Below are 22,641 nucleotides of genomic sequence, written 5' to 3'. Positions count from 1 at the left end.
TCTCACTACTTCCGTGTCGCTATATTTCTCCCCACCGCTCTTCAACAGCCCACAATATTGCAATAATCCTGCCTGGAGATCGACTTTCTATGCAGCTTTCAAGATGACATACACACACAGGTAAGTATCTATTCCTTCAAACTTATTCTTTTTCCTTCAAACCTGTTACGGTGGTGTATCACCAACTCTTCGTTCACTTCAGCGACTCCTCTGTATAGTTTCCACCCGTTTGCCTCGTCCTTGCAGCACAATGCACAGCTTCGCCCACAGCGCCTCTTTCCAACCATCCACGAACGACTTCCTGTGTCACACACGCTTCCTTTATACTCTGTAGCTCGTGTGAACTGCCCAGTCAGCATTCGCCACCTCATTGCGCGCACCTGATGCATATTTTCTCTGATTTCGTTGCCCGGGGTTACCCGGAAGTGACGGTGTTTGCGGAAATCAGTCCGGGCGGAACCCCCCCATCTTTAGTTCCACCCTCTTAGTCACTCGTGACACTTGTGCTATTGCTATTAAAGCAAAAAGAAACATACAAGCCTGTGATTAGGCAACTTTAGTGTCTCTTTTTGTGTGTGTTTGGTCGCGTTAACAGCTTTGACAGAATTTTTTAAAGCAGGATAAAGAAAAATCTGAAGACCATTTTGGCAGATTGCCCATACAACTTGACTAAATGTAATTCCTAATCATGGCCAATTGGTGACAGTGTGTTGCTCTAATGACAACCTGGTTTCTAAAGTTTCTCGATGCTGAAGTTAAGCACTACAGTGTAATGTAGGAGCGAAAGTTCATTCTGCAGAACAAAAATAAAACTGCAACAAGTCGTCATCTGTCCAAGGTAAAGACACAAAATCTAATGACAAAAGTATGCATTAGTCTGCCTTCATGCTTTTATTACACAAGATGGTTTCAGACGAGTTTAGTTCAATTCAGATTTTTACACATTTATTGATATTTTAATCGCAATAGTTTTTTGTGATTTGTTCATATTTGCCTGTTCAGCATAAAGTTTGCATTTTTTTTATCGCCTCCGCTGTTACTGTGAGGAAAAAAACATTAATTCATCTGCTTCATGTGATGTTAAACATGTAAAGTGATGCACGGTCTTTGTTTATCTGTTCTCTTCACAAGCTGCGGGGTAGACCTAAGTGAAGCAGCAGTGAAAAGTGAGGACTAACGTGCTCTACTGAAGAAACTGTTGGACAAGAATGCGGATATGTGGTCCCAACATCACATGGATTATGGTCATACCACAACACTGCCCTACAAAGGCAAAAGGCAGTAACTTCGTTTTTGGTCAAAAATTACTTATTGATATTTTTGAGACATTGAAGACCTCCTTTATTATTTGCATTAGTATCTTGAGTTAATTTTATGTTTTTTTGAGAAAATTAAAATAAAGAAGAAATTAACTGGCAACTGAAACTCACTATAATTCTAAACTTTAAAGTCATTTTTCTCAGTTTCACACTCTAGCGAGTTAAGGTCTTTTGCCTTTGTAGGGCAGAACAGTACAACATGAGATTCCCCTGGTTGACACAAAGCCATCCAAGTGCCAGCTTGTAAGGAAGAAAGTGCCATGGTTGGGTCACTTGGTGTCTGCAGAGGGCATCAGGACAGACCCAGAGAAGATCAACAAAGTGAAGGATTGCGAGAGGCCTACTAATTGCATGGAAGTGCTAGACAGGGCTCTCAAGTGTCACGCATTGAGCGTGACAGTCACTTATTTCGGTCTTTTGTCACGCACTCCCGCCACACATTGTATTTCTCACGCAGAAAAACTATTTATAATATATTTAATATGCCGCAGCGCCCAAAAGTTATCTGGTCGCGCCGCTCTCACTATGGAAACCAGCAGGAATCAAGCGCGTCTCCCCTGGAGTTCTTAATCGAGCCTGCCACTTAACTGATTTTTGTGAAATTTGGTCTATTTATGAGGTTTTGTGTGTTGTACATGATGATCAATTGTTCTTAAGCTTTTAATATGTATTTATTGTCTGTTTGAATGTATTTTGATTTATTTATTATTATTATTATTTTTTTTTTGTGAGTGTTTTTGAGAACTGAGGCTTGAAGCAGGAATGTAAAATGTAGAAAAAATAAAGTCCTTCTAAACCTCAACCTCTCTCTCTCTCTCTCTCTCTCTCTCTCTCTCTCTCTCTCTCTCTCTCTCTCCCACATACACACACACTCAGATATACAGTTGTTGTTGTATGGACAGCATTTTATTGATACTTGTTTTTTTATGAATATGTTTGGATACTTCTTAAAATTTGCTGTATGTTTGCAAATAAATTCTCCATTTGAATCAGTTTTTCCTTACAGTAAAATGTGTCTTATGTCAAAGTCACATCATGGTGCCTTTATTTTATATCACCAACATCTTAGCAAGATTATAGCTTACCCTTGGGGTCAAAGGGTGAGTTTGAGTCCTGGGTTATGATAAGCAAATGTATGGCCTACTTTATATACTTTAACTCTCAAGTTCAATGTGAAAAAATACGTGATCACATGAGAAACCCATGTGATCACATGTGCATAATGTGATGACAATTTTTTGTGCTTCACATGGGAATTCACATGTGATTCACATAAAAATTGTTCCAAAAGCACACATTTCCCATGTTCAAAACACATGTTCTGCATGTAATTCTAACATGTTTTCATGTGTAACATGTGATTTTAACATGTTTTCACACAATAAATTTCACATGTGAAATATGTGCTTTTGGAACATTTTTGTGTGAATCCCATGTGAAACACATGTGATCACATGTGCATAATGTGGTGACCATTTTTATTACATGGGATTCACACAAAAATGTTCCAAAAGCACACATTTCACATGTGAAATTGAAAGGGAATTTGCATGTGTTTCACATGTGAATTTGCATGTGCTTCACATGTGAGCCCATGTGCTTCACATGTGAGCCCATGTGATTCACATGTGAATTTGCATGTGATTTTGCATGTGTTTCACATGTGAATTTGCATGTGAGCCCATGTGATTCACATGGGAATTCGCATGTGTTCCACATGGGAATTCGCATGTGATTCACATGGGAATTCGCATGTGTTCCACATGCGAATTCGCATGTGTTCCACATGGGAATTCGCATGTGTTCCACATGGGAATTCGCATGTGTTCCACATGGGAATTCGCATGTGTTCCACATGGGAATTCGCATGTGTTCCAAAAGCACACATTTCCCATGTGCAAAACACATGTTCTACATGTGATTTTAACATGTTTTCATGTGCCACATGTGATTTTAACATGTGTTCACACATTAAATTTCACATGTGCAAAATCACACACTAAATTTCACATGTGCAAAATCACACACTAAATTTCACATGTGCAAAATCACACACATGTGATCACATGTGGCCACATGTGTATTGCACATGTGAGCAGATGTGTTTTGCACATGTGGCCACATGTGTTTTGCACATGTGAAATACATGTGCTTTTTCTGTAAGGGAAATATTAAAGGAAAAATATTATACCTTAAGGATCTATTGTGTACCTTAACGAAAAATCTTGTACAGTTGAATATTAGGGGTACAAAACAGTTTACTGTACCTTTAAAGGTACACTACACTCTCAGAAAAAAAGGTACAAAAGCTGTCATTTGGACGGTACCCTTTGAAAAGGACCATTTAGGTACAGATATGTATACATTTTATACAAATATGTATCTTTGAGGTACTAATATTCTTTTTTTTATAGGAGCTGAGTTGTAGTTTTTGATAGGGTACCGCCCCAGTGACCGCATTTGTTCCTTTATTTCTGAGAGTGTAGCTACTTTGGCTGATGAGCAAAAAAGTTAGTGTCAAGGCCTGACTGTATATCACATGTTTTTATACTTAACTTTCACGTAAACTTCCTAAATGAAACTGAGATCTTAAGACTCTGTTGTTTAAAATGTTTTTACATGTCACATCTGAGAAGTATATAACTTCCTTAAAGGAAGGACCACACCAAATACACGCAATCTGTGTTTGCTACGATGGTGTCGTGGCAGCTCCTAACATATCTTCTGCTTGCATACAGTACAGGTAGGCCTACCAATTTACTTTAATATATTTATGACAAAATATTATGATTTATATGGTCTAAAGTAAAGGGTAGTATTATGAGTCTGAAGTATGATGGGTGTCTTCCTCCTTTTGGTAAATTGTATTAATTGATAGGAACTAACTGAAATGAACTGTAAAGTGATGAAGACACTTATAGTATTTGTGTAACTTTCTCTCACTCTCTATGTTTATGCTTTAGTTTACCTACAGTAAAAATGTTTGTGATTGGACCAATTTTGTTTTATTGCCACCTCCTGCTAACACACATGCGTGAGTTGGAGCTGCAGTTAAAAATAAAAAAGGACTTTGTTGCTTACAAAGTTTCTGTTCCATGTTCTTTCTGTAAAGCTTCCTTCAAACTATGATTTCTGTTCGGACACCACAGTTTTAACCTGTTGTTTGGTAAAATATAAACAGTTTCTGGATTAATTTAACCGTAAAGGTTCAAATGTATTGAAGATTTTACTCTGAAATCTTACAATGAACTATGGATATATATCAGACTGTATTGTGAGGTAAAACCACTGTTATAACTGTTATAATCTCTTAAAGAGGGAAGCTAAACTGTATAACATATTTACATTACAGCGACACTAAAGTACACTTGTCATTTATCAGTAAGTTATACATAAAAATAGAATTACTACATTCTTTGCCTTCAGGCCAACAAACATCTAAAGGTAGATGTGTGTCAGCCTGAAAGCCAAGGATATAGTACATTCATTTTTATGTAGAACTAAAGGAAATCTACCCCACTGTAAAAAGTGAAAGTTGGATCTGCTTTAAAAAAATACTTCAGTTGGTCCCACACAGAGTCGTATAATAATAGAGTTACGACACTCACATAGACGTCCGTTGTAAGAATGGAATGCGGAAGTAACAGCGTTTCATGTAGTGACCGGTAGTGACGCATAGTTCCAAACGCAGCACTGAAGCCCATTCATTTCAATGGCACCTGCTGGTAAATCGATGAAATTACCGTTTCTCTTTACATTTTCGGACATTTCATTAATATAGTCAACAGTGATATTTTATGAACTCTGCTGTAGGTAATGATTATCGTTAATAATAACTAGTAAAATTTTTATATTTTAATGAGTTGTGTATAATGTGTGAAATAATATAGATTTAATGGTTTAATATTTTATTACTGGTGGCCATCTACTTTATACTTATCTTTTTTATATATTACGAGTAACACTAGGGGGCAACAGCGACACGCTAAATTCCTTATAAGAAAGTCACACTGCTTCACAATGCTGCTATGTGTTTCATTGTGTTTGGTAAGTAATACGTGATGTATTCTCGAAAATCATGTATGATTATATTAACATTTAATGTGAATTTAAAATATGAATTTAGTGTGTTTCTGTTATGCTTCACTGTTACAAATAACCGCGTTGGCGATCTTTTTTGTGATTTTAATATAGTAAAAGTGTAGGAATTATGTTTTTAGCAGATTGATAGCCATTTATATAGCCATATTTTGCTACAAAAATAAAAGATAAACTGTGTTGCTGTAGTTGGTATAGATAGTTATATTTTGGTCACAATTAACTGTTTATCTTTATTAACTGATTTACTGTATTTCCATCACTCCCTAGTAAAAAAAACGTTATAACACAGTAAGTATAGTGATCAATTCCCATTACAAGCTAATATTTACCTAAAATAGCTGAAAACCTATGCAAACAGATTGACAGCCCTGCTTGGTTTGGAACTGTAGAACGTTACATGAATCACGTGACCGCGCGGCGGCGAGATCAAAGCGTTTCGTAACTCTGTTATTGTACGACTCTGGTCCCACCTATAAAAAAATCTACTTATTATGTTTTGTAAACTTCATTTTTCTCACTTTAAGTGAAATGTAAGGTTTATTATGCTGATGACATCACATCCTACTGTAGTTCTAATCATGGTCTTTGTAGTTTGTTCATTGTTGTTTTGCTGTGTATCCTGTGTTTCCTCCTGTTATCATATGTGTATGTTTCCCATGGGCTTTTGTTTGTTATTATTTTGATTGGGCAGTTCAAGGTCTGGTAATGACTAATTGTTCATGCCATGGGTCATAAGTTTTTTTATTTCTGAGTTATTAAACTGCACATTGATCATGCCTCTCTACGACTATTGTTGGATAGTATGTGGCAATATGGTTACTTTTTTGTAAATGCCTTGACTTTCAGTAACAGTCATGCAGATTCAGATTTTATTTGACATAGTTTTAAATTCAATTCTTACTATTTTAACTATTATGGTTCTGATTAGTGTTTACATTTCAACCGCTATCTCATGGCAATTCATATGTACATTACAAGGTGGCTAATTCGTATTGATTTGTACAACCACATTCATGCATTTTTATACGATTTGCATTTGCCCCTGCGTGACATTAAGAGTTAGGGGTTGGGTTTTCGTCATTGTTTATTTTTATGATAATTGTATGTTTTTGTACGATTCAGTTCAAACAAATGAATAAGAATTAGCCAACTCGTAAAATGCATCCAAATTCTAGTGAGATCAGTCTGACATGCATTAAAATAATTGTGTATAAGATGTTAAAACTGATATAATTATTATTAATGGAACAAGACAAATAAATAATGATGAAAAATAATTTAAACAAAGGCTTGCTTTCTGTCTCCTCAGGGTTCAGTACTGAAGACACTGTGTTTGTGAAGACAGGAGATTTTGTTGAACTAAATATACAGAGAGATAAACTACCTGATGAGTTTGATGATATAGTCTGGCAGAATGAAAAATCACAAACTATAGTGAAATATTCTAATGAATATAAAAGAGTAAAAGATTACGATGACTACAAGGACAGAGTGGATTTCAATACTAAAAGTTTCTCACTAACACTGAAGAACATGAAGAAGACAGACAGTGGAGTTTATACAGCAAGAATAACTGGAAATAGAAATAAAGATGTTGCTGAACACAGAGTATCTGTTATAGGTGAGTGTTATAAACTGTATTCCTGTGTTTATTGTGACTGCAAATAAAACAAAATCAGCTGTTTACTTGCAGATAATGTGGTTTAGCATTTGGTGCAAAAACAGTCCCTTTAAAGCCTCTATTTTTGCCAATCTTTACTTATAACAGGTTTATTGCTTACTTTAAATGTGCTGTTTTGGTTCAATATGTTTATAGTTTTAGTACAAAATAAATGTATATTCTTATGAAATATTTTTACAAATCTGGTCCTGGTATAGCAGTGTTATGGTATAGTGGTTTATGCATTGACTGTAACGTATCTGCACTGATTGTATCCAGCTAAATGTTCATATAAGATGTACTTGTTTGTTTCAGATGCAGTTGAAGCTCCTGTCCTGACAGTAAACTCAGACTCCAGCTCAGGACTCTGTAACTTCACATGTAAAACAGATAGCATTACAATCAACACTGTAATCAATAACAGTAGCAGCTGTTCAGAGGAAGTGACATCATCTGGAGTCTATAATCTAAGTGTGAGATGCATTAATGACTTCATCATTTGTAACCATAGCAACCCTGTCAGCTGGAAGAATGACAAAAAGACCATTGAACCAATTTGCATTGTTTCTCCAGGTAAATATCAATCACAACATGTTCTGTAAGTACAAAGGATTAGAGCAAGGAAATAAAAATAGAGAGTTCAATACTATGATCTGTCAATGTTTACTCAGATATTTTTTTTTCAGAATACAAACATGAACAGTAACACTTGTAAGTTTACACCAGTCTAAAAAGCTGATTTTTTTTGCTCTGTTCCTTCAAATCTAGAGAAAAGGACCTCTACTGAGAAATCTTCGCGCCTTTACTGGTTAATTCGCAATATTTGTATATCATTGGGTTTGTTTGGTACAGTGGTTGGCTTATTATGTTTTTATAAGAATAAAAAAGGTACATAACACCTTATCTTAAATTCATGTTTTGACACCCCTGCTGAAAAGAACAGCATACCAGCAAGACCAGCATATGTTGTGTTTTGGTGCTGGTTTGCTAGTGAACACCAGCTAAACCAGCACCAGCATTAGCACCAGCACTAATCCAGCATTAGGACCAGCACCAAACCAGCATTAGCACCAGCATCCCATGCTGGTCATACCAGCAAAAATTGTGTTTTAACGTACATTAAAGTACATTTGCTTCAGAAGTTTAATCACCTGTGGTTAACAGCAGTCAAACTTATACTGTGTTGTGCTATTTTGTCTTTGTATTTACAGTTGTCGTGCAGTGTTTTCCTTGGATGTGTACTTGTGCAGAAGCTTGTAGAAAAGCTGCTAAATCAGCTTCTTCTTTAATGTGCCATGTGATTACATTAAGGTTTCAAATGATTTAGGCACTTTTTAATATGTCAGATTCTTTTTAATAAATATTAATCTTAACAAGTGCATCTGTATTTCTGTCTGTCTGTAAAAATGAATCAATAAAAGGACAAGCAACTGTTTTTACATCTCAGAATTGTAAATTTGTGACCCAGGAAAACATACAAAACTATTGTAAAAGATATAAAACCATTTACTCTTTAAATTTCATAGATGTTTGTTGCAGGTTCCTCAGCACCTTTGCAGTCACACTTTAAACCGTTTTCTGGAAAGTTTATAAAAATATAGCCTATTGTTGTATAGGGCTGCAACGATTCGTCGACATTGTCGGCAAAAATCGATAATAGAAATAGTCGACAATGAATATCATTGTCGAAGTTGTCGCCACACATGTTTTTTCCGGCCGAGTGAGGCATCTCTCTTCATTACAAACTCTGCAGAGAGTCGCACATGTGCATTAGCTTCTGTGCTCAGCAATAACAGAAATGGCGGCGTCCAACGCAGCAGCTGTGCGTACCAAAACCTCTGAAGTTTGGGAGCATTTTAGCCTGGATACGGCGAATAAAAATGGTTTTCAAAGCAGTCTTTGCGTATCACGGCAGCACCTCGGTCATGCACGAACATTTAAAGAGATTTAAGTACCCCCTTCTTTTTTGTGTTTACTATCATTTTCCACACAATTAAAGCAATCTCACGCAAAATTTTAGAAAAAATTTATAATTATTCGATTAGTCGACTAATCGTTTCAATAGTCGGTGACTAGTCGACTATCAAAATAGTCGTTAGTTGCAGCCCTATTGTTGTATAGCAGTGTTTTTATAGGTGACTTTATATGGGATTTAACTTGACACAAGGCAAATGAAACCAGCAGCTGCAAATGTGTAACTTAACATAAATAAATCATGCATGAGCAGTCTGATTGTAAAGCTACATAATATAATGCCTAAAATCATATTCAAGTGTACAGATCTGTGTGTTTCAAGGGGTGGTTCAATAGTATTTCAAGCATTCTGACTTTTTAACACTGTTATAGAGTTGTTTCCTCATGCTAAACATAGGAAAAGTGTCAAAAAAGAGTTGGGCGTGTTACAGAGTATTTCTGTGCCGTATGCACTTTGCCAGGGTTCGTACAAGTTTCGCAAAGTTTTTTTCGATTACAGGTCCAGCTAATGTTTAAGGGGGTTCTATACGTATCACTTCTTTTTATGGGCACTTCCCCGGAAAACTCCGCCCACCCGTCAATCAGCAGGAGACGCTAGAACTTGCAAACATCTTATCACGCGACACAGCTTTGTTTAATTTCAAAACTCAACAATGGCACGAAAGAAGAGTGTTTTTGGATGTAAGGAGAAGAAAGCCAGCCTTATGGAAACAATGGATTTAGTTTATTATCCGGGGTAGCAGCGGAGTTTTGCGTGTGTGTTTGATGCGCTGGATTTCATTGAAAAGTCCCAACCGGGTCATGAGTTGCATGCGGTAAGTAAGACTTCTGTGTTATGTTGGAAAAAGGCGCATCCATATTATATAAATGACAGGAACATGTCGTGAATCATAAGTTAAACAGTGTTGTAGTGTTGCATGATTCGTACTCGCTCCTCCCGTGGTAGTAACTCCTCTTCTTCATTTTTTCGTACATTATCAGAAAGATTCGGAAAAGCTAATCTTTCTTTTATAAATCTGATTAAACTAAAGACTCTTCGGAGATAAAAAAGGATGTAATACTACTCTATGGGTACTCCAGATTAACATCAGAAATGCAGAAACAGCGTATGTTACATGAGCTCCGGGGACACCAACGATTTATGCTTGTCTTTATTTTTTTTCTTGTGAAATGTGGCGTTTTGGAAAATAAAGAGCACTAAGAGGTTTTGTCTAGTTCCCACACTTAAAAAACTTGAATACTATCAGCAAAACCATGGTCTTACTACGCTAACCATGGTTTAACTATGGTTTTTGAAAACCATGGTTGTCAAAACCATGGTTATTTTGTGTTTACCATGGTTTTACTACAGTCACCATGTTTTTTGGTTTTAACTGTAGTAAAACCATGGTTAATTTTCGTAAGGGATAATCAAGTAAACATTCAGTGAAAAGACAAGAACAGAGAAACAAATGAAAACAGGACAAATAAATACAATGTCAAGATATTGATTTGAACAGTGCTTCTATTCTATATCTTAAATCTGTATACATTTGTTCAGTCAGATGAACACAGTGGCCAAATTTATAATTCATCTGGTAGTCTACCTGTTATATTAACTAATAATATTAACTAAAATTACCAAGTCCGGTGGATTACATGAACGTGGTGAAAGAAGCAGCAGCAAAGGTGGCCTGAAATGGAGTCAAATTCCCAGGCCTGAATTCTTGCCTAAGTCCGCTACTGAATGTAGGTTTAGTTTTGGGTTACTGTAAGACTACTAGGGTGTAAATGTAAATCTATTATAATTTTTGCACCTTATTTGCCAGGTTGTAAATAGCACTCTTATCATCTGTCACATGTTTCTTTATAGTGTACCCTCTGCTGCTAAATATGTGCATTTAGGTGCCTTGCATGTGTCTAACCATCTTGGTCCTTTTTCTTAATTTTTTAATTGTGTTTCAAAGGTTCAGCAGTTCCTTTACTATTGGGCATGGCCCATTTTACAGGATATCCATGTCTTCCTCTGTCACAGCTACAACAGCCTGTACCCTTCCCAGCATAGCCAGGATGTCTTGCTGGTTCTTGATAATCTTTTTGTAGATTTGTAGTTTTTGTAAGAGTTTTGTGTGATAGCCTGTAAAACAATATTGCGGATTTCTCATTGAATATAAAGTATGATTTTAGAATGCAAAATCTAAACTTTTGCCTCTGGGCTCATTCGCAGTATAGCCGCGGCAGCAGAGAACAGACTGTCTGGGAAAAAAGGGTTAAGTCACGCCTTGGCTGGAGTACCCTGAAGTATTTTTTTGTGCTTTGTTTACCCAGGAACATACACATGTAAATATTGTCGGTTATGCGACCTCACTGTAATGGCGAACAGTATTGAATTCCTCGCAAAGAACATTTTCCGTGATCACTATACCTTAGTGTGACACGGCCCGCTGTCCATAATTGTATCGGCGCTTGCCGTCAAACCCAGGTTTGGCGATACATCCCCGGGACACAGGATTGGATTCTAAACAACAATTCAATCGGTTTCTGCAAACATTAAGATCATCACTCATAATCACATTAAATTAGCCCAATCTTTGTGACGGTGCACCGCGAGACATAAGCCCGTCGTGCTGTTGTACTAGCTGCTTTTAATTTGTGTGATCAAGCCATCGTTTACTAAAGCTTTTTGTGAACAAGACATGGCTGCAGTCTCACATGCAGCCACAGGGAGAGATCTGCATGCAGCACGAGGCAATTCGCCTGCCTATTAATCAGCCTAATTTGTAGCAAAATCGTCTGAAGCTGATTTTTTTAAATATGCCAAAAAATATCTGCTTGGACAATAAATCGGTCGACCTCTAGTTCAGATGCTGCTGATCAATATGTTTTCTGGAATTTGGGGTGGAATTTGTTAGACTAGCATTAATAAATAAATAAATTAACTAAAAAACCTGTGGAATTTGCAGAATAAACTACATTCCTGGGCCTCATTTATCGTAGAAAATGTTCTATATTTTGTCCTATGAATAAAATTTAGCATGTGCGAACAACAAAATTGGGATTTATCAAACGTGCGCACGTGGTTCGTACGCACATCCAGGCATGAAAACGGGTCAGGGGTGAAAAAGGTGAGAAGGGTGCTCGAGAGGCAATGTGGCCTCTGTAAACATTTGACTAGTAACCGAAACCATGTTTAATTAAATGGGTTGCTAAATGTGGAAAGCTGTAACAAGTAGCATTCCCCTTACTGTTTTACATCTGCAATAATTTTATTTTGCCATAATCTGACCATCAGTCGCAAGGCCATACAATTTTAAATTGGCCTTGGAATAGGGTGGTACGGAGCCCTTCTGATGACATGGTAAAACTTTTTTTTTAAATCGTGGCCACGAATTAGCAATTCGTTCCCACGAATTATTAAATCGTGCGCACGTTTTAGTAATTCGTTCCCTCGTTTAAGCTAAATCGTGCGCACGATTTAGTAATTTGTTCCCTCGATTAAGTTAAATCGTGCCCACATTTTATTAACTCGTTCCCTCGATTAAGTTAAATCGTGCCCACGTTTTATGAAAAAGTGCCCAGAATTTCATTTAAACCATCGGAATAGTGACACTTATCGCAGCTCAATGCATTAATACATTGCTATTAAGTATAAATTTCATACACCTTAGGCTCGTGTATATATACAGTTTTATTAACTCCTTCCCAGAATTTCATAAAAAATATTTGGACATAACGTGAGCTAACGCATTGATACAGTGCTATATAAGAATCAAATTCATACATCTTGGGTCTTAAACCGTTTTATTCATTCCTGCTCGGAATAATAAAAAATAAACCATCGGGGCATTAACATGACGCTTAACACATAAATACAGTATGTAAAGATCAAGATTGATCTATATACCTTATTAATGAGCCATACTTCATATACAGTTTTATTAATTCCTGTGCAGAATTAAAAAAAACTTAACACAACCGACATTAACATGACGCTTAATGCAAAATCACTTTATTAATAAGTCACATAGTCCGTTTTATTTATTCCTGCACCGAATTAAAAAACATATTGGGACATTAACTGGCTCATGATACAGTGCTATGTAAGGATCAAATTCATACACCTTGGGTCTTATACAGTTTTATTAATTCGTGCCCAGTAGGCCATTAAAAAGTAGGGACATTAATGTGACGCCTAACGCATTAATACAGTCAGGGGCGGAGTGGGACCAAAAAATCTATCGGGAAATTCCGTATACCACCGGCCCTCCGTGGTAAAAAAAAAGGTCTTGTATTTAAACTAGGGTATACAAATCGTAATCAATCTGCAAAAAAAAAAAAACATTTTCATAATAATAATAAAATCATTAAATCATGGATAATTTTCCTAAATGAGTAACTATACAAAATTATACCTGTTCGAAAGACGGAGTTGCGCACCTGTCAATCAGCTATTACATAACAGAGCCAGGCCAGAGATGAACGTGTTCATGAATAATGTGTGCATCTTTTAGGGGTGTCCTCGACTAAGGATTTACGTATTTGAATCAGAATTGTCGAATCTTTCCATAGTCGACCGATAGTCGAATCATATCTATGTTTGTCTGCATGGGTTGGGAGGGGGCCAGACCAGGTACAAATTGTTAACTTTTATTTTCTTTCACAAGCAGCACACATAAACAACTTTCTGTTAAAGTGACCAAAACTGTCTTTCAAGTGATGAACGAAGACAAAACTGACGATGCATTTATATATTTATTTTTTTAAGGTAAAATATATAAGGCAACATTTGTTTATTTATTCCTCATAACATTTTAAAGCCAAGATCTACAGAACATCACACAAAAATACATTTTGATAACTAAACCTAAAAAAAATAACAAAGGTGATTCTGCCTTGGAAACCTCGGCTAATTCAGTGTTTTTATTTAATTTGGAGATATAGCGCGTCAAAGCAGTCATGACCAAAAAAAAAACCCGACAAATGAGAAATGACAAATAATTTGTGATTGTGACAGTAAATGATAAAAACTAATCTTTATTTACAATTCATTAAACGTTAATTTATAACATGAAAAACACTGAAATTAATGATTTTATAGACACTATGCGTTATTATTTAGCACAGAAATACCTGTTTGCTTGCTCTGACTTTGATCCTCTCTGTATTCACTTTAAATACAGAAAGACCTGATGATATTATTTATTTCAGGAATCTCTTTGCTATCATTTAAAAGTGAACACCAACCATAATATTAAATCACAAGAAAAGTCAGGCAGAAATAGGTTCGGTGCAGATAGTTTCCGTTTCATCACCGAAATTTTAAATAACGGCTTACCTGTTTTGTAGTTTAACTTTTGACAAGATAACCAAAATGTATGATAAATACATTTTAAAAACTTATACCCGTCGAAAAACATCCGTTTTTTAATGTTTAGTTTGATGAACTCCTAAATATGAGAGGCAGAGCACCTAGCCTGTTCGGCCAAATTACATGCGCAAGCATGGCCACCACGCAGTAGCGCAACATTGATACAACGAAAAGCTATCCAAAATGTACAGACTTAAATTAGATCAGAATTTACGTTTATAATAGATACATTTTTTAAATAAAATAAGGTCATCAGAAGTAACAAGGTGCAGAACAAATATGCAAAATGCCTCAAGTGCACAGAAACAAAACACAAGCCAAATAGTTAAATCAAATCAGATAACCCAGAGTGATTTATAAATAAAATAAAATAAATTATTGAAAGAATAGAAATCTATAGCCATAATATAATTGCCAGCTTTGTCTTTTAAATGTAGAAACAAAGAGGCAATGTTTTATTAACTAAGAAACCTCCGTGTAGCCCGGTCACAGGGGATGTTGGATTTATTAACGCATTTTAAAAATATTTATTGAAAGCTGCTACTTCACATATTATTTGCAGCATTATAATAATATGCTGTATATTAATATATTGTGAGAAAGCTGTTATATGTGAAATCAGATAATGTGTGAACCCATATACGGCTAAAATTGAATGATCCTCATTTCATAACACATCTGCGACGATTGGACTGTGAGATTGGTAGTCGAATCAGGCTTCTCCTATCGATGCATCGAATCTTCGACTATTCGGGGTCACCCCTAGCATCTTTGAATAACTTTAAATATAATTTTTGTCATATAAAGTTTTGATAGATAATAAAGTTTTTTCCACTGTTATTGTTCATTTACCTCAGAGTTTATTTCAGTTATTTTGCTGTTTTTCCGGTAATAATAATACAATTTACATGCCAATCCTGCTTCCTTGTCTTTTTATTAATTTCATTATGCTGTTATTTGAAGTTATGTGGATATTTATTGCCATATAAGACGTTCATTGCCGTTATATACTCTCGACTAATATTTAAATCATATGCGGAATAATGTGTGCATCTTTGAATAACTGTAATAATACAGTTCCTTTGAAAATAATTTTTGTCAAAGTTTTGAGAAATAATAATGTTGTGAGGATATTGCCATATTGCAGTTGAATACTCTCGTTTATAATATGAAAATCACTTAGTAGAAAATATATAATGTGATACTGCAAAGTTACCCTTCTTATTTGTATTTATTATATAGCCATATGGAGACAAACCTTTGCAAATGTGCTGATTTGATCCATTCATGTACTGACCACCAAGCTAGAGATTTTAAACATCCTTAATCCACACTTTCTATCAAATAGTCTATCTGCTTGATGGATCAATCCGACCGCATATGTACTGCAATAAACAAGCATTCATCGGCGCGGCTTTTCATCAAAGGCCGACAGGCTATGCCATTTGGGGAGGAGCCGTTCAATGATCCCCATATATTTTTAAAAATCCCTATGGTTGGACCTGCCGAACAGGTTGAGCACTTTTATGTTAAGCAAAGAGGCTGCACAGTTTGACCAGCGATGCTAATGCATGCTAATGCATTAAATACAGTAAAAGATCAAAATCACTATTAATAAGTCATATACATATTCTGTTTTATGTATTCCTGCCCATATATTGTCCCAACATATTGGGACATTACCGTGACGCAGTAATTAATTAAACTAAATAATACAGGGGCTTAAATATCACTAAAATAAAATAACTTAATAAAATCTCTTTATGTCACTTGGGTGATTTTTTAGTTGGACAAACCAAAATAAATGACAAAATTAATTACTGCGTCACGTTAATGTCCCAATATGTTTTTTAATTCTGTGCAGGAATATGTGACTTATTAATAAAGTGATTTTGATCTTAAAAGCATTGTATTTAATGCATTAGCATGTATTAAGCGTCATGTTAATGTCCTAAAGGTTGTGTTAAGGTTTTTTTTATTCTGCACAGGAATTAATAAAACTGTATATGAAGTATGGCTCATTAATAAGGTATATAGATTAATCTTGATCTTTAAATAGCACTGTATTTATGCGTTAAGGGTCATGTTAATTTCCCGATTATTGTTTGTTTTTTTATTTTTCCGGGCAGAAATTAATAAAACGGTTTAAGACCCAAGATGTATGAATTTGATCCTTATATAGCACTGTATCAATGCGTTAGCTCACGTTATGTCCCAATATATTTTATGAAATTCTGTGAAGGAGTTAATAAACTGTATATATACAGGAGCCATAAGGTGTATGAATTTTATACTTAATAGCAATGTATTAATGCATTGAGCTGCAATAAGCGTCACTATTCCGATGATTTTAATGAAATTCTTGGCAGGAATTTATAAAACTGCATTAAGTATGCGTCATTTATAATGGCTAGAGTGAATTTGATCTTGTTAGCGTTGTGTTAATGTCCAGATGGTTTAAATGAAATTCTGGGCACTAATTCATAAAACGTGGCCACGATTTAACTTAATCGAGGGAACGAGTTAATAAAACGTGGGCACAATTTAGCTTAAACGAGGGAACGAATTACTAAAACGTGCGCATGATTTAGCTTAAACGAGGGAATGAATTACTAAAACGTGCGCACGATTTAGCTTAAACGAGGGAACGAATTACTAAATCGTGCGCACGATTTAGCTTAAACGAGGGAACGAATTACTAAAACGTGCGCACGATTTAATAATTCGTGGGAACGAATTGCTAATTCGTGGGAACGAATTGCTAATTCGTGGCCACGATTTAAAAAAAAAGTTTTACCATGTCATCAGAAGGGCTCCGTAGGGTGGACCTGAAGGCCTACATCTAATTTAAAATGACTTAATTTTACAATATAGTACGGGTTAAATGAATTGCATTATGGTTTTTGAGTCATGGGTTGTATAATTTTCAGATGAGCAAAAAAGTGATGTGGTCAAGACATTACAAGCATATAAAATCGAAAAGAACAAAGTAGCAGTATTGATAGGTATAGAAACAGTATCAAATTAATATAACCATGTTTTTTATTATATAAATTAATATAATTGATCTTTTTAAAGCCATAAAAGTGATTTTCCTTTTGTCTTCTGTAGTTTGATTAACATAATGACTCAAACATAAGCATTTCTTATAAGAGGAACTGTCCCTTTAACAACGGAGAAGCGATCTATACACTGACACATGACCAACTTCTCACTTATAATAAATGACTGTTTTTATGAGAATACTTGCAGAGACTGTGGTATTACAATATAGTTTGTGGGTATATCTCCTGTCAAGCCCAAATAAATTATGTGTTTGCGTAATTTTTGAAACGCGTTTCAGTGCGTGGGCTTTGGAGTTTGTGTCGGTATGCCCACTGAAAACAAATCACTTTAGCATCTTTGTCGCTCAAATAGTCTAAAATCACTTTAATGTTACTGTAAACGATAAACTTTTTCATTAACAGTATTAGTAACACAGTGGCGAAGCCAGAAATGTTCAAGTGGGTGAGCCTTTATAAAACAGGGTGGGCAAAGCATAGAATGTACATAAACTGGGGGCGTGCACAACAAAGTTTTTACGCCCGTGGCCAGCATATGTTTTTTCCCCAATGGAAGCGTGGCGTTTTTCAAAACAGCCAGCAGCTGTCAGTTTTTTCCGTGCTGTGGTTGAAAAATATTTAACTTTGGGCGAAAAACGCAGCTCGTCAATGTAAGTCTTTACACGGCCGTCCAATCACAGTGGATGAAGGGCGGGACAAATATCACAACAACCAACCGGCTCACAGCTCAAGTATCACAGCAACCAAAGTGCTGGGCCGAAAAAACAGCTGGCATTCGGCGTTCTCCAGGTGTTTTCAGCCGCGTTTAAAAGCTTCGGTGTACACGCTACCTAAGACAAGTTACCTTGATGCCATGTAGGCAGCACAATGTTTCAAGGGGAAAATTATAATACAACTTATAAATAACCAACAATAGCTTGTCAACAGTATATGGGCAGGTGGGGCTGTGCCTGTTTTATACAGTCTATGGGCAGTGCCACACCAAATTATTAATCCACTTGAAAACACAGAACTCAATATAAACTGAATTAGTAACGGAATTAGTTTTTACGTTATTTACGTTACGTGAACGTAGTTCCGAACAATGATTTGTCATTCCTCCTCAGCAAAATGCATGATGTGAAAGCGTCAATAGGATACGACAGATTCAACAGGTAGTGATTTGATTTTACTAAATAACTCGTTTGAGAGATTGTTATTTAATGAGAAAATGGCCATCAAACAACATGGCGCAATACAAAATTGCATGTGTTGTCATTAAAGTGTATATTTTATTCCAACAACAGTAAATCATACAGCCTATGACATGACACAGAGTCTGCCCCCCTAAATAGTTGACTGGAGTAATACTCCTGACTATAAACTGTAAATAGTAATGACACCACTATAAACATTAAGAAAATGTCTGAACTCACCCTTACATGTCCTACTGTATTAGTCTGAGACAGGGCTTCTGGTTAAAGATGGAGAAAGTCTCGATCATAATAACAAACCCTGCTGAAAAAAACAGCATCAAACCAGCATGGACCAGCATGGGAATTATGCTGGTCTATGCTGGTTTGCTGGTGCTTACCAGCATACCAGCACCAAAACACAACATATGCTGGTCCTGCTGGTATGACCAGCATGGGATGCTGGTTTGGTGCTGGTTTGGCTGGTGCTAATGCTGGTTTGGTGCTGGTTTAGCTGGTGCTAATGCTGGTGCTGATGCTGGTTTAGCTGGTGTTCACTAGCAAACCAGCACCAAAACACAACATAAGCTCTACTTCACTCCTCAACTTGGTAGAACACATTGTAAAATGTATTGTGAAAAAAAAACAATGAGAAAAAAATGTGAATAGTAAATAAAATTATATTGGACATAAGTTGTTAATGAGCAAATGAAATATTGTTAACAGTCGTGGTGTGCGTAACTAGGCAACCACGTTTTCGTTCACGTTGCATGACGTCATCAAAGTACGTCCCAGAACTTGCATACTCTTTTGCTACACACTCAAAAGTATGTACATTTTCCTCACAAAAACAGTACATACTTTTAGGTCGTAGTATAAGTAGGCGAATTGGGACACAGCATCTGTCTCCAAAAGTAAACAAACAACAGCAGATGTCATCGTGGAAAGGCTGTTAAACGCAAGGATTTGCAACTCGTTATTTTCAAATTCGGTTCAATCGCGCGTAGGTGGAACTAACAATGACTGACGAATCATATTAAACGTTTCATGTTGACAAGCGTGTGCACCTATAGGGTAAAAGAAAACTGCGAAACTGCCTGAACATGCAAACTTGCACTTATATTTTATATTTTAATTATATTTATGATTTTATTACATTTTTTATTAAATTATAGTGGAATAAGACGTCTATCTGTAGTACTTTATTTATTTTTGTTAAACTATTTACACATTTGTCTGGAAAATTGTCTTCTGATTGGGTGGGCCATAACTCAAAGTGGGCGGGCCCAGGCCTGTCCAGGCCAACCCGTACCTTCGCCACTGTAGTGACAGAATGTTCTTATTACAGCATTTCATGCAATATTTTGCAGTTTAAGTTCTTACACCCGTTGATTAGTATACCAATGTGACTTACATGCAAGGAGTATGTCCATCATTCGCTCCAAACCATTCCAACCAATCTTTTAGGTCACTTTGCAATGTCAGTCTGTGTATATATGTTATTTTAATTGATTGACGCCTCAGAATTCTACAGTGATATAGTTTTACAGTGTTTTCTGTTGACTTTACGTCCCAAAGGCAGTCGCTCTACGCATCTCCAACAAGTGTGTATGATGAAGAACACAGAAAGACAGATGACATCACAGTAGCGCGAGAGCCGTTCGAAAGCAGACTTCCTTATGACTTCTCGATTCACTCTCGTGATACTTTGATGTCACTTGCCTGCCTGTCGGTTTTTGCAGCGCAGCATGAGCTCAAACAAACCTAGGCTGAATCTGAAACCGCATACTGCCTATATAGTAGGCAAAAAGCAGCAGGCGAACTACTAGTATGTCCGAACCCTCAGTATACTTTAAAGGGTAGGTGAGAATTACCGGGATTTTGGACAATTTCTCGCGAGATTCAGAGGCAGGTGTACTTAAGTATCGTCCAAAACCGCCTACTTACTGAAAATGTAGTAGGGGAAACAGCACATAAACAGAGTAGTACGTCCGAATCCTCAGTATTCATTAAATCAGTAGGCGAGAAATCCCTGGATGCACTACAGATTCTGAAGCATGAATCGGATGGACACTTTTATCCCATGATGACACGGGAAAGCAAAGCAATCGACCTGAGACCAGTGAATCGGGTGATTTCGATACATTACACGGGGCTGTCCTGCACCCTGATTTCACGCACAAACCCAGGATATACTGTCACGGTAGGATAAGTCCATCGTGACTTTCTGTGTTGTGTTTGTTTGGATGACTGAAGTGTGCATGTGCGTGTCTGATCACTAACGATCTGAGTGAGTGCAGGTGTGCTTAATTGCTTTACTCCAGCTGGCGATGGTTACCCAGGCGGCATTTATACTCACTCATTCTCTCCTCTCACTGCCAGATGATTACGCTACGTGTCTTACCTGTGTATCGTGTTCGTGTGTTCCTGTGGTCTCGTCTTCGCGTGGAGTTCTGCCTGTTTGTGTATCCGGTTTCACCCGTCAACCAGACTTCAACCACGAGCACCAGGATCAGTCACCGCAGCCCTTGTCTGTCTTACCATTTTCACCATATCTCCTGTGTTATCTGTTTCAATAAACCGTGTTCATCTTATCTTGCATTTGCTTCCTGATTTACACATCCAGTCATCACAGAATCATCTGGCCAGCATGGAAGCAGCAGGTAAAGGATCCCCGGCTCGGTTTGAAGAGTTTATCGCCGCTGCCATACATCGCTTCACCACTCAGGATAGCCGGATTGAGGAACTGAGCCGGGGAATGAAGGATATGAGAGACAAGGTGTCGGAGCTCACCCAGGCGATCCAACAGCTGACGCTCCCCACTGCGCCACCCACACCGTCTGTTCCTCCTACACCACCCGCGAGCGCGTCCCGTCAGGAACCCAAATTATCCACGCCAGAGAAATACACAGGTGATCCAGAATGTTGTAGACCATTTCTATCTCAATGCTCTCTTCATTTTTTCCTTCAACCCCAGACCTACACTACGGAGGAGAGTAAAGTGGGATTTGTGTTATCCCTGCTGACGGGAAAGGCGGCGCGTTGGGGAACAGCGGTGTGGGAAAATCACGCCCCGTGTACCCAGAATTTTGAAGCGCTTTCTTCTATGATGAGAAAGGTGTTCGATCGATCTGCAGTTGGAAGAGACGCCGCTAGGAAGTTGGCCGATCTGCGTCAGGGTACACGGTCGGTGTCGGATTACGCCATTGACTTTCGCACGCTAGCTGCGGACACGCACTGGAATGAGGAGGCGCAGTGGGATATTTTCCTGCATGGGTTAACCGGCCGCATACAACGTGAGTTGCAACATGGGGAGATCCCAGCCTCCCTAAATGGACTTATTGATGCTGCCATCCGAGCGGACATTCGATTGAGAACGATTCCTGCTTACGACGATGAAGTGTTGTCCCACGCCTTTCTGGAAAGAACGCCCTCGTCGAGAGAGACTGCAGCCGGTTCCTCCCTGTCCGATCCGGAGCCCATGCAGGTGGGTCGAGCTCGGCTTTCCCGGGAGGAGAGGATTCGCCGTCGATCACTGGGGCTTTGCCTGTACTCTGGGGAGGCCGGACACCTACTCCATCGGTGTCCGGTAAAAGGCAGCGCCCGGGAGTAAATCTGGGGTTACTTTCGGGCGGAATCTCTTCGGCAAAGACCCCTCTAACATCTACCCTCCTCCCGGCGAAGCTGCGGTGGCACAATACACATCTCACCTGTGACGCACTACTGGACTCGGGAGCCGAGGGGAATTTAATCGATCATCACTTTGCACGTAAGCTTCAGGTTCCGTTGTCTACTCTTTCCAAACCCATATCACCCTTCGCACTCAATGGGAGTAAATTGTCGACCATTACTCACATCACAGACCCCGTCACCATCTGTATTTCTGGCAACCACTCTGAGACTTTGCAGTTTTTTGTTACGGTTTCCCCTCTGGCTCCCATTGTACTTGGACATCCCTGGCTGCTCAAACACAACCCGTCTGTCAACTGGATGCTGGGTACCATCA

General features: G+C 37.6%; 1 protein-coding gene across 3 annotated transcripts in view; it reads left to right on the top strand.

Moving 5' to 3' along the window:
- Positions 1-8,528, top strand: part of LOC135767166 (CD48 antigen-like) — a 109,653-nt gene extending 101,125 nt beyond the window's left edge. Inside the window, exons 1-4 of one of the 3 annotated variants that reach the window (XM_065276826.2) lie at positions 3,844-4,062; positions 6,730-7,041; positions 7,396-7,653; positions 7,849-8,528. In XM_065276826.2, coding sequence (XP_065132898.1) covers positions 4,014-4,062; positions 6,730-7,041; positions 7,396-7,653; positions 7,849-7,976 — 747 coding nt within the window. In that variant the 5' untranslated portion in view covers positions 3,844-4,013 and the 3' untranslated portion in view covers positions 7,977-8,528. Of the gene's footprint in view, positions 1-3,843; positions 4,063-6,729; positions 7,042-7,395; positions 7,654-7,766 lie in introns of those variants that run through there. The other 2 variants (XM_065276825.2, XM_065276827.2) reach the window with 2 other exon arrangements.
- Positions 8,529-22,641: the final 14,113 nt, after the last annotated feature.

This window comes from Paramisgurnus dabryanus, chromosome 6 (genome assembly GCF_030506205.2).
Source record: "Paramisgurnus dabryanus chromosome 6, PD_genome_1.1, whole genome shotgun sequence".
In the NCBI taxonomy this organism is placed as follows: domain Eukaryota; kingdom Metazoa; phylum Chordata; class Actinopteri; order Cypriniformes; family Cobitidae; genus Paramisgurnus; species Paramisgurnus dabryanus.
This window is presented reverse-complemented; position numbering and strand designations above follow the sequence as displayed.